Below are 13,003 nucleotides of genomic sequence, written 5' to 3' on the forward strand. Positions count from 1 at the left end.
ATGAAATTAAATTTTAGAATTCAAGAGACTAAGACTAAATTCTTAAAATATATATATATATATATATATAAAATAAATATAAAATAAAATAAAATAAATACTTAGGTGTTAGAGTATGAGTGAAAAGTGTGTTAATAATATTATTGACACATTGGGATATGATCAATTGTAGATTAATTTTCTTTTGACACCATTCAAGCTTTAGAAAGCTTTGGAAGTGTTGTAACTTGAGGGGTAACCTTTGACTTCTCAAAGGTTGAGGTAACCGGGAGAAATCTATTTTATGCATTTGTATGTTACTTAATTAATTATTTAGTGAAATAAAAGAATGTATATATATGTGTGTGTGTGTCTAAATTTTGAAATGATTGTTTGTAATACATGTGGCTTTATTGAGATTATATGACTTGTGACCAAGTTAATTATGACTTGTGTGAGTAATGAGATTGATGGTTGATGATTATATGTACACTCTTGGATATAAGTCGTGGATTATGCACAATGATGAATGGTATGAGCATGTTGAGTTTTACATGATGCTAATGTGGTTTTGTATGATAATAAAAAAAATTGATGCAAGAGGCATGATTGAAATATGATGATTCTTGATGTTTGTTGAGCAAGAAAGTTGATGAGCATGTGGGATAATTTTGAATTATATATATGAGTTTTTGAAATACATTTTCTCATGAGCATGATCATATGGCGGCAGTTCGCCTTATGAAGGAGTTAGCGGTTATGCAAAATCTATATGGTACTTGGCTATTAACCAATAATCCTAGGGGTTATAGTCGCTACTTACCTTGTAATGTACTGTAGCATTGTTCCTATTAAGGGACTTGACCCTACTGGCCTACCTGGAGTTTTAGGTAGAGCTAGTTTTGGATATGACACCCCATAGTGTGTGATTTGAGGGAAACTGTGTTCATAAGTGAGTAAGGTAACCCTGACCCGGTAGCCCCTCATGATATAATTAAGGCTTTGGGTAGTCTCACCACATGGACGATCCCTTCCGGTTGTTGGCCCACGGATTTCATGTCAGAGGAAATAAGGGGGGATATAAGGAAGAGATTGATCATGCATATTATTACTATCATGCCATTTGAGTGATTGATGGCTATGTTGAGAATATGATTATAATTGTAGAAATGAGAAGATGCAGTAATTATGTGAATAATGTATATGTGGCTATTTGTGCAAATTTTATACTTGACTTTATTCTTGAAATTATTCACATGAGTTAAATGTTAATGTGATTAACATGTTATTAATGTGATTGTTTGAATGGTCACCTTGATAAATTTATTGGTCACTTGCATTCATGATTAATTATCATGCATTTATATAACTTAGATATACTCACTCCTCTCTTTTAACATATTACAGGAGCTAGCTCATCTGAGAAGAATAGAAGAAAGAAGCATTAGGCCAAGTGATAATAATCACTTCTGTAGGCCTCTCTCCTTTTATTTGATATGTGTATTTAGTTTATGATATTGTCAACTAGGATAATATATTCTTGATCACTTGCATTATGGGTTTTGTGTTGGGGAAAATGTATTTTAGGCCTGGGGAATGTGGTTTGATGCTTGTGCTATAATTACGGGCCAAAATATTTGTGCAAGTAAAAATAGTTATTATCATGCTTCCACATATGTTTAATTAAATGATATGAGTTCTTAAAATATTTTAAAGACTTTGGATCCCTTTGTATTAAATAATTTGTGAAAAATACATGTTAAGAATTCATTTAGGTTAATCTCGTAATGGATAATCCATTTGGGTTAGTTCTTGATTAACCATGGTTAGTGTGATGGTTAGTATGATGATTAAGTCCTAATTTAGGACACCCTTTACAAGCGGCGACTTTTTAGTGTCTTCGCTAATTGTCAGCATTTTTATAATTTTTTATAGTGATATTTCTTATGCTTTTAAAATTAAATTTCATGACAAGTTTAATTTTTGTGTTTTCAAAATTAGATTAAAGTATTTTCAATAGGAAAAAATATATTTTTGTTTTACCAATTTTATGATGTTCTTTTTATTTAAATTTCAATTTATTTTCATTTCCATTTATTTAACCAAGTTGTATTTATGTATGTATAGATACACATACATATCTTGTAATATTACAAGTGAAGAGAGGTTTATATTAAGAGATAGATAAGGGGTCATTTAACTCAATGCCTGCAAAATCAAAAGTCTTCTAATTTTATAGAAGTTTAGAAAAATCATGGTTAAATTAGCTCTTTTGATTTGCCTCACGTAATTACCTTTTATTTTTTTGTGCTTAAATTATTTTTTGACAAGATTCAACTCTTGTTTTTCTGTTGCTTTTTATTTTTCTTCTTTTGTCATATTTATTTTTCACCCGTGATTTCTTGTGTCTTTTTTTATTTCAAAAAGAATTTAAATATTCTGCACAAATATCTCTTTCAAATTTTTCTCTTATTTAATTTATTCTATTTTTTATTTTTGAGATTTTTATTTATTATTTAATTCTTTTATAATGTATTTTTTTATTTCTACCTCTTCTATTTCTCCTTCAAGTTCAATATTCCTATTTGGCTATAGACTGAAACTCTTAAGACTTATCATATTCTTCTTTTTTGACTTAGATCTTAATATCTTGTCGAACAATCTTATATTTTTATTTCTACAAGTTTTATTTTCTATTGATATTATTCTCCTAGACTTAATAGGAATACCACTGCCTAACTTTTCTATTCTTTCACAAGATTTTTGAATATTATATTTCTTGAATATTCTCTATTTGTTACTAAATTTACTTGGCAATATCATTTTTTTATAAGTTATATGTGATATTATGTTCATGTATCTTTGTTGATTTATTTCAAAAAGGGTGTTATCTATTTCATTTTCTATTTCTTTTTCTATATTTTTTTTGCTTTTATTTTACTAGTTATAATGAAGAACAATGAATTCTACTATTTTAACATATAGACAAATAATTAATATTATAAATATTACAGGATTAAAGTTATGCAATGAAATAAAAATGTAAAAAGAAATACATAGTGATACAAAACAAGAAAAAACTAGAGTTAGGAAAATACAAGCCCTTTCTAGGAAAAATAAAAAAAAATTATATATAATATTCTTATAAAAGATATATGAGACATAAAAAATATTTTCTAAAAAAAACATAGAAAAACCTTTAGAAAAGATAATTTTAAAAAGGATAAAATAGAAATAATTTGTTATAAATGTGAAAGATTTGGCCATTTTTATATTTTTTTTTAAAAATTATGTTGTAAGTTTCAGCGGTGACATACAAGTCGCCGCTGAAAGTCGAGAATCAGCGATGATTTTGTAGTGTTTCCGCTGAAAATGAGACTTTTAACAGCAACTTCAAATGTCGTCGTTGAAAGTTTGATTTTGTATTGTCATCATAATTTTTTATTTTTAGTTATCTAATAGTTAACATTTTAAGACATTAAATTTATTGTATTATTGTAATTTTATAATGAATATATAAAATAACATAATGAGTTTTTGTTTAATATATTCTATGGTTAAATTATAACTTTAAGATAAGGTTAAAGTATTATTTAATGCTAATAAGCTAAAGTAAAGAATTAAGGCAATCATATTATTTTACGTGTGTGTTTGTATTAAAAAATTTACAACTAAAGTTAAGATTCAACCAAGGTTAGCAAACTAAAATTAGAAAAAAAGTCAGTAAATATAATATGATTTATGTTTGGATATATTTTTTTTAGAAGTCTGTTAGATAAACTAAAATTTGTTTGAATAATTTTATTCAAAAGCTAGTTAAGATGTTTAATAGTCAAAATAAGTATGAAATTTTTAATATATATTTTTTGACTAATTAATAACTAAAAAAATTAAATTTAAAATTAAAACTAATAAGTAAAAAATCTTAAATATTCAAGATAAAAGAGAAGAGAGAGAAAGCATAAGTCATCAGATTAATGTAGAAGTTAATAACACTACTTGTTTATAATAATTAAACATGTGATACTTAAATTTATTCATTCATAGAATGATATTTCATTTAATCTAATTTTTTAATTTAAATTTTACATTTAATACCAGTAACTTTAAAGCTTAATGCTAGTTTAGAAACATAAATAATTATAAACTAATGTGTAATCATCAGTATTTTTACTATTCATTCTTAGATATTTTTTATATTATAATTATAAATATGAATGTTAAAATAAATAATATAACAACCTTAAGAAGTAAAAAAAATAAAATAAATAATACAAATGATATTGTATCAATTATATTTATAGTTTACTTTAAACAAAATAAATAATATAATTTATAATTTTATAAATTAAAAAAAAATTAAATTGAAGTATTTAAGGATAGTAATGATATTTTATAATATTTAATATTTAATATATATGTGTGTTTGTATAGTTTAATAATGTGTGTGTGTGTATTTAATTATGCAATAATAAACTACAGGTTCATTCTAACTCAGTGGTAAAATAGTTGGACACAAAAGGAGGAGGTCATTGGTTCAAACTTTGGAGGAGACAACTTGCAAAATGAAAATATAAATTGGTGATATGATGACACGTGGCGTGTGGTGAGAGCGACACATAGAGAGTGACATGGTGCCACGTGGCGTAAGGTGAGGGCGACACGTGGTGCGAGGTGGGGCCATATGTGGAGGGTGACATGGCACCACGTGGCGTGAGGTGGGGCGTCACATGGCGTATAGTGAGAGCGACACATGGAGAGTGACATGGCACAACGTGGCATGAGGTGGGGTGCCACGTGGACGGTGATGTGGTGCTATGTGTGTAAGTGAACCAACATTACTTTTCAACGGCAACTTTTGGTAGCTTCCGTGGCGACAAATGTCGCCACTAATACTTAACATTCAGCAGTGATAGAAATAGTCGCCGTTGATTTTGGTTTTTATGGTGACAAAATGTCACCATCGATTTTCAATTTTCATTGGCGACTATCATTTAGCTATAACAAATTTTCTTTTCTATCGTCACCAATTCTCAACTTTCAGCGGTGACTTTTATTATCACCACAAATTGAATCAGCAACAGGAGCTCTCGCGACGACATTGAACATTGTGGTGATTTTTTATCGCCGTTGAAAACTTTCAGTGGTGACTTTTTGGCTTTCAGTGGTGACAAATGTCTCCGCAGATTCTTAACTTTCAGCGGTGACTTTTATTGTTGCCGCAAATTGAATAGCGACAAGAGCTCTCGCGGTGACATTGTGGCGACTTTTTATCACCGCTGAAAACTTTCAGCAACGATAAATGTTGCCGCTGAAAGTCAATTTTTTTATAGTGTACGTAGGTTCTCAATGATTCACCGATTGGGGTCAAGAGGCTTGTGGCGAATTTAGCATCAAGAATGATCAAGCAGGACCCGATGGCTTAAGAGTTTATGAGCGCTAATGGGATTCCTGCCACTACATTAATTGGGTCGTTGGCTACAAACTTGTAGAGAAACTCCCACATTCTAGTCGCACAAATTGGTCATTGAAATATAAATAGGGCACTAGAAATTTGTGGAATTTTTATCACGAATCCATACATTGGTTCAGAATTTATGGAAATTTTCTAAAGGGAATCTTTCAACTTGCTAGAAAATCACAAGGATCAAAGGTTTACTTTGTTTAAATAAAACTATTGAAATGGAGAGAGATGAATAAACATCAATTTGTAAAAAAAAAACTAGTCATTGTTTATTCCATTTTAATCATTACTTGAACCAAAATAGTCGTAGAAAAAATTCAAGTGAATAAAAAATTTGCACAAAGACATTGTAATTTCTCATTTCATTTTAATCATTACAAATATAAAATTAGTTATTAATTGAACCAAAGTAGTCACTGATGTCTACAACACTTGGACTTTACTAAAACAAATCTACATAGGGAAGTTGTAAATGCTTGTTTTGTTTTAGTCGTCACTAACACAAGTTTTATTTTTTAAACCAAAATAGTTATTGATATTTACAATACTTAAACTTGAGTGAATAAAAAATTTGCACATGGAAGTTGTAATTTGTAACATCCCTAAATTTTAAATTTGGAATTTAAGGACTAAATAAAGATAAATTGGTTAAATAACAAATAAATTGAGTTTAGTAAGTTTCCAGGGCACTATTAGGTTTGTAGGATCTTTGAGTAGTGTTAAGGTTGAGTTAGGATGGAGTTAAGCTAGGGCTAATCAAGCCCAATATCAAGGCCAAATTCGGGATAGCCATGTTGTGCCATCTGCTGTGGTGGATGCATCACACGCCACGATGGATAGGACATATTTTTGTTAAACTTGTCATGAGATCAATTCTTCCTTGACTATAGCCAAAACCTTTTAGCTGCAGTCAATTCTTTCTCAGTTGTAGCCAAAATGCTTCAGATGTGTTCTAGTTTAGCTTTCAGCTGAGGCTGAAAGTACTTGGACTAAGGCTTAATCCTTCACTGTGTCTTGACTTTTTCTTGATGTAATAACTTCATAACTTCTTCTTTACTCCTCAAATAATACTCCAGCAACCTAAGAAGGCAAGAAATTTTGTGAATTCAAGATTAATTGTACCATGATAAAGAATTATACACAAATACCAAGATTTGTCATTTAAACCCAAGTGTGAAATATGCACATTTTCCTATTATATGTACCAAAATTATACACAATTTCATCAAAAAGCATATGAAACTACAGGAAAATACGCTGAGATGACATAAATTTTTATAGGTTATCAAGGACTAAAATACTAGTGCACATTTGAATTATGATGATCAATTGATGAAATGTGAGATTAGAGCTTCCCCTTCTATTTTTTATATCAAGGGGTTGAGTAATAAAAATTTATTTAACGAGTATTGGTAGTGATGTGGTGTATTGCATAGGTCCATTTTAATTCATTGAGTATGGGCTGGGTAGTATTGGCAAGAGTTTTAGGTACTCAAGTCTTGTGCAATTGTGAAAAAAAAGTGAGTTTTGAAATGAGTGTATAAATTTTGTTTGAGAAATAATTTAAGTGTCAAACTAAAGCCATTAACTAGAGTTAGGAGAAAGCTCTTTATAGACACCTAGATTACATCAATCGGATATCGGACGAAGAAATATGAGACGTTAGGAGTTGCCATGGTTGCTATCAAATGACAGCAAAATTTTGCTATCAAAAAGCATGCAAATGTGCCACGGCGTATGACACAAAGGCTTAGGAGTCGTAGTGCATGGGCAACGAGCCACTGCGCAAGCCTCCTTTTCTACACTATTTCACTATTTTCCAATTTTAAGTAAATGCATCGATTCTTTTTAAGATCCTATGCTTTTGCATATAAAACAAACTCTAATATCCAGTTTATAAAGATTTTTTAGGATGTTTTTCAATAAAATATTGAAAACTTGGGGTCCCATTTGTACAACTTGATAAGTTTGATAATTACATAGATGTTGGAGATTAGGGAGAATTAGTAAGGGTAGCCTAACTTGTCTCTCCTCGAATATTTCAACTTGCTATTAGAGTTTTACAAGAATAGGGAATGGATAGATTATAGTCAGGTACTCTAATTGATGTCGGCATCATTCTTTGAGAATTTATTCACAAAAGAGCAGCTTATTAGAATTAATTTTTAGTGTAATGTAACTTATCCTGCTATCAATGCTATAGACATAATGTCCCTCGAAAGATTGATTGAAGATGAAGAAATAAAGGAAGTTGTTTTTCGAATTGGTGCCCTGAAGTCCCTAGGGTTGGATGGGCTTAGTCCTATATTTTATCAGAGTCAATGGAGAATTGTGGGACAATCAGGGATGAGATTTGTTAAAGAATTTTTTGAAAATCTAGAGAAAATCCATGAGATTAATCAAATTTATTTGGTACTTATCCTGAAGAAAGAGCAACTTGAGTCTTTCCATAATCTTTGTTCAGTTAGTCTTTGCAATATTATTTTTGAAGTGATTACGAAGGTTATCACAAATAGAATGAAACCTATGCTTCTAAAGATTATTTCACCATACCAATGTAGTTTCATTTGTGGACATGATAATATTATTATAGGCCAGGAGGTTATTCATTCTATGAGGAAAATTAAAAAGAGAAAAGGATTTATGGTGATTAAAATTGATCTTGAAAAGGTTTATGATAGACTAAATTGACAATTCATAATTAATTGTTTGAGAGAGCTAGAATTGCCAACTAAAATTATTGAAGTAATTCAAAATACTTTTTTGTCTACTTTAAAAATTCTATGGAATGGTAGTTGGACTGCGACTTTTACTCCTAACAGACGTTTTAGACAAGGAGACCTGTTATCAACTTATCTTTTTGTGATAATCATAGAGTTCTATCTAATTCAAATGCGATGTAGTGATGAGTGGTGGTACCCCATCAGACTTGGTAAGAATGGTCCTTATCCATATCTCATCTATGCTTTGTTGATGACATTTACTGTTTGCCGAAGCTTCTGTTAACCAAGCTAAGAATTCGAAAGAATGTTTAGACATTTTTTGTGTGGCCTCAAGCATGAAGGTGAATGCATCTAAAACCAGAATTTTCTTCTTTGAAAATGTTTATAATAACTACCAAGAGGAGATCAGTAACTTATTATGATTTACTTAGACAACTGACCTTGGGAAATATCTTAGGGTACCATTACATCACAAGAGAATAGGGAAAGAGTCCTTTATAGAGATGGTGGACAAGGTTAAACGTAGATTATCACAATGGCAAGTGAATAATCTATCATTAGTTGGACGTCATACCCTTATTGCTTCAGTTATGTTGGCCATACCATCTTACATCATGCAAACTTCTCACTTACTGGTGAGCACATGACATGCTATACCAACTAAATCGTAACTTTCTTTAGGGAAATATGGCTAACAATAAGAAATTTAGTTTGGTGGTAAAGGAGAATATGTGCAAACCAAAGAAAAATGGGGTCTAGGACTACGACATGCCAAAACGAACAACCATGCTTTTCTCATGAAGTTAGGATAGTCTCTAGTATAAAGAAGTAATGATATTTAGGTACGAGTCATAAGAGGTAAATATAATTGTGGTCAATGCCTAATAACTTGTATTAATAAAAAGAAGCCTAGATCAAATGTTTGGTTAGGTATTAAGGCTAAATGGGAGGATGTACATGCAGGAATTGAAATCACCAACAGAGGAGAGGGTGCTCGATGGAAACATGACCGAAATAGAGTTTTTTCTATTAAATCTGCATACGAGAGTATATATTCTGCATAACTCAATGAATAAGGTCGAATGTGGGAGAGAATTTAGAATTTACAGGTACCCCAATGATGTAAGTCTTTTCTTTGGCCTGTGAATCATGGTCATTTACTTACAATACTATTAGACAGAAGAGGGGTATGACGACATATGGTAAATGCATATGGTGCCATTCAAAAGGTGAGGAAACAATTCAGGTACTGTGAAATTACATTGATTCAACTTCCCTCTGGCATAGCATTGTGGATCCTAATAAATGAACTAAATTCTTTAAGCTCCCGCAGTCTGCATGGCTTACTCAAAATCTCAAATGGAACTGTAACTTGAACAATGGTGACTGGCCGGCAATTTTCACCATTTTACATTGGCTTCTCTAGAGGAGGAGGAATGAACAAATTTTTGAAGGAAGATCTCAATTTAATAAAGCTATAATAGCAGAAGCTAACTCTATCTACTACTCTCTGGCTTTGATAAGGAGGAAAATCTTAGGAATCAATTGGAATGGGATGATACTCTACAACAATCAGCAGAAGTGGCATCATCCAGGACACGGATTGGTTTCGATAATTGTTGATGGTGTTTTTTCCCATAAGACGAGAAAGCCAGGTTGTGGAGGAGTAGTTCAAGATAGCTTTAGGAAATTTCCGGTTGGATTTGTTCACAGGTTGACTTAGGGAGATAGTCTGATAGCGGAGTTGTGAGGGATACTTCTTGGCCTTCGCTTGGGGTGGGACAGAGGTTTTCGTAAGGTAGTTATTCAATCGAACTCCACTGAGGCCATTAGGCTAAGTACCTGTGAAGAAATTTTAAAGGAGATTCAGGCTCTTCAACAATGTGGATGGTGTAATTTTCTCATCTTTCTCGTTCAGCAAATTTAGCTGCTTATCACTTAGCCCAGCAGGCACTTGATTTAGATCTTGATTATTATACCATTAGTTTTCCTTCTGACAGTCTTTTATTTATGCTAAACAAGGATATTCAGTGTGCCAGTGACCTTTAATTAAGATCTTTCTTATTAAAAAAAAAAGAATCATTTCAAACTTGTTAGTGTTGTGTTAATAAATCATATTATTGAATAAAAAATTAACATGCGTACTCCGACACATCTATGAAGGCTACTTATATTATGTTAAAATCCCCATAATAAGTCTCTGTAATTTGATTAGAGTTTGTGTTGGCTATGAAAAAAATTAGAGTACGAGAAAGAAGCTCCCTTTCGTTCTTAGTTTTCTTAATTAAACATTTAATATACATCTCATACATGCAAACATGGACAGAAATAGGGATACGGAGGGAGAAATTCTTGTATAGACATGGTGCACTACATTATCTATACTTTGGTCAATAAAAATATACTATGTTATAACAGTTCAATCAAATAAAATCTCATGCATCATTACTTTTAGAATAAAGTACCTTTATTTTTTTTGTATTCTTTTTTGTAGTCTTTATCACTATCAATAATAAAATTAATTTATATTTAGAATTATCTAATATGTCATATTTTTATTTGATAGAGTATGAATGAACTAATACATTAGCTTCATACAAAAATTCCTTGATGGGAAAGGTTAGTATTTATCGAAACATGCATGATAAAAATGCGAAAGCATCTATGGTTTGTTTTGTTATTCGTAATATGTAGCCTGCCTTGGCATCTCCATGTACTCGTACGTCGCATGCCGTAAGGTATCCGTGGGAATAAAAAATCACTCCAAAGTTCAAGCCATACTAGAGAAACAACACTAATTAAACAAATCTATAACATGAACTCAAACCGTCTCTGATGCCTATAACATTAATTATCCAATGATCAATAATAATAATGAAATATTCTGGTCTTATGATCCGCTGCATTAACTACCAACTACAAAGCAGGAAGCGCCGGCATTTTATATTTGGCTCACGATCCTTAACTCTAATCTAGGCGGGGTCACGCTGAGAGATTTATTAATCCTGAACAGAAAAGATGGTGGGCTCAAGAAATCTGGCCGTAGTCGGCAACGATGACGGCCTTGGAGGTTTTTCTGGAGGAAGATCCAGCGGCCTCTATAGCCTTGACCACCTCCATACCCTCCACGACCTGTCCAAACACCACATGTTTACCATCGAGCCACTCCATCTTGGCAGTACAAATAAAGAACTGTGATCCATTGGTGCCGGGACCAGCGTTGGCCATGGATAAAACCCTTAGACCGGTGTGCTTCTTAATGAAATTCTCATCTTTAAACTTGGCTCCATAGATGGACTCGCCACCGGTGCCATTGTCGGAGGTGAAATTGCTACCCTGGCACATGAAGCTTAGGATGACGTGGTGGAAGGTGGAACCCTTGTAATGGAGGGGCTTGCCGCTACGACCAGGGCCCTTTTTACCAGTGCAAAGGGTACGGAAGTTGTTGGCAGTGTGAGGGGTAGTGTCAGCGTAAAGTTCCATGATGATGCGACCAGCCTGGGATCCACCAATGGAGATGTTAAAGAAAACCCAAGGGTTAGCAATGAGAGAACAGGGTGAGAGAAAAGGAAGAGGAGGAGGGGAGGTAGAGCGAGAGAGTAAATAAGGGAATTAATAGAGGGAAATAGGGTTTAGTTATTAGTTAGTTGAGAAGAAGGGGCAGAGATGAGCAAAAGCAGATCAACTAACACCAGCACCAATTACGCGCCTTCACACATGTAGGTTTCCACCAGGTGAGCCTATTCGAAGGAGATCAATGATACGGGCCTGGTGGAGGGCTGGAAGCATGTAGGCCTCTGCCCCAAACGATAGGATAAGGATGGGAGGAGCAATTGGTAGGAAGAGGGAGCCCAATACGTACCGAAAAAATGCCCTCCCTAGTAGGACTAAGTACTAACAATTCATAATTCATGCAAAATATAAAACTTAATTCATGATTAATTATATCATGATAACTTATGAGTAATACATAAAATAACATGTTTATAAAATGGTTTTGGATGAAAATAATATCTTAACCAATGCATCAATACCAATATACAAAGTAAAATTTATATCATGATATAGTATTCGTAGCTTTCAAAAATTACACCTCATTTTCACATATTTCATGAGATGTATGAAAACCAGTATGGTCATTGAAAGTAGATTAAATTTTATGTTTGTACACGTGACTAATATATTCCAACAGCATCGAGTAACTTTTTTCAAAAATTATGATTTAACTATATATATATATATATATATAACAAAGATTGAAATGATTCTCTTCAAGATTGGAATGGCACACTTGTTATATTGTTGTAAAAAATTATAAGCTTTCCATGTTTTAATTGTAATCTGACGAGAAGATACAAGTAATTTTTGAATAAATAATATCTTGAGGTTGATTTTCCTTCAAATTCATGCGCCAGCAAGAGAGGTTGATTTTATATATTCCTGGCCACCTAGCAGAATAGTACATACAAGCCTGTAACGGCAATGTCTCCTTTTTCCAAGGATGATAATTTAGATCTGTTTGTCATAACCTAGCCATTTAACTAACTTTTGTTATTGATAGCCTTTTCTAAACCAAAAAAAAAAAATCTACTTGTATTTTTTTTTATGGATTCATTGGCAATTTTAATCATAGATTATAAGTTCAGGAGCGATTTAAATCCTAAATTCTTTTTTTGTATTCATTTTTACTTCTAAATAATTATGTTTATGGCAATCTCCCCCTACAGTTAAAGTAAATATCTATTACTTTTAAGTATGGGGTCTAGATGTCTCTTACTCTCTCTCGCTTAAAGTCTCTTAAAATATGCTGAATTTTAATCCCTAAACTTAAGATATT

At 32.1% G+C, this 13,003-nt stretch overlaps 1 protein-coding gene across 1 annotated transcript; it reads right to left on the reverse strand.

Annotated features, from left to right (window-relative positions):
* Nucleotides 1-10,947: 10,947 nt before the first annotated feature.
* Nucleotides 10,948-11,751, reverse strand: LOC129303378 (peptidyl-prolyl cis-trans isomerase-like). Its single transcript, XM_054942666.1, has one exon. The coding sequence runs from the start codon at nucleotides 11,647-11,649 to the stop codon at nucleotides 11,194-11,196; it is 456 nt and encodes a 151-aa protein (XP_054798641.1). The 5' UTR covers nucleotides 11,650-11,751; the 3' UTR covers nucleotides 10,948-11,193.
* Nucleotides 11,752-13,003: the final 1,252 nt, after the last annotated feature.

This window comes from Prosopis cineraria, unplaced genomic scaffold, assembly GCF_029017545.1.
Source record: "Prosopis cineraria cultivar Desert tree isolate PC_DT_omini unplaced genomic scaffold, ASM2901754v1 PC2, whole genome shotgun sequence".
In the NCBI taxonomy this organism is placed as follows: domain Eukaryota; kingdom Viridiplantae; phylum Streptophyta; class Magnoliopsida; order Fabales; family Fabaceae; genus Prosopis; species Prosopis cineraria.

Coding starts and splice junctions, on each gene's coding strand:
- LOC129303378 (XM_054942666.1), bottom strand. CDS start 11,649: ATGGAACTTTACGCTGACACTACCCCTCACACTGCCAACAACTTCCGT.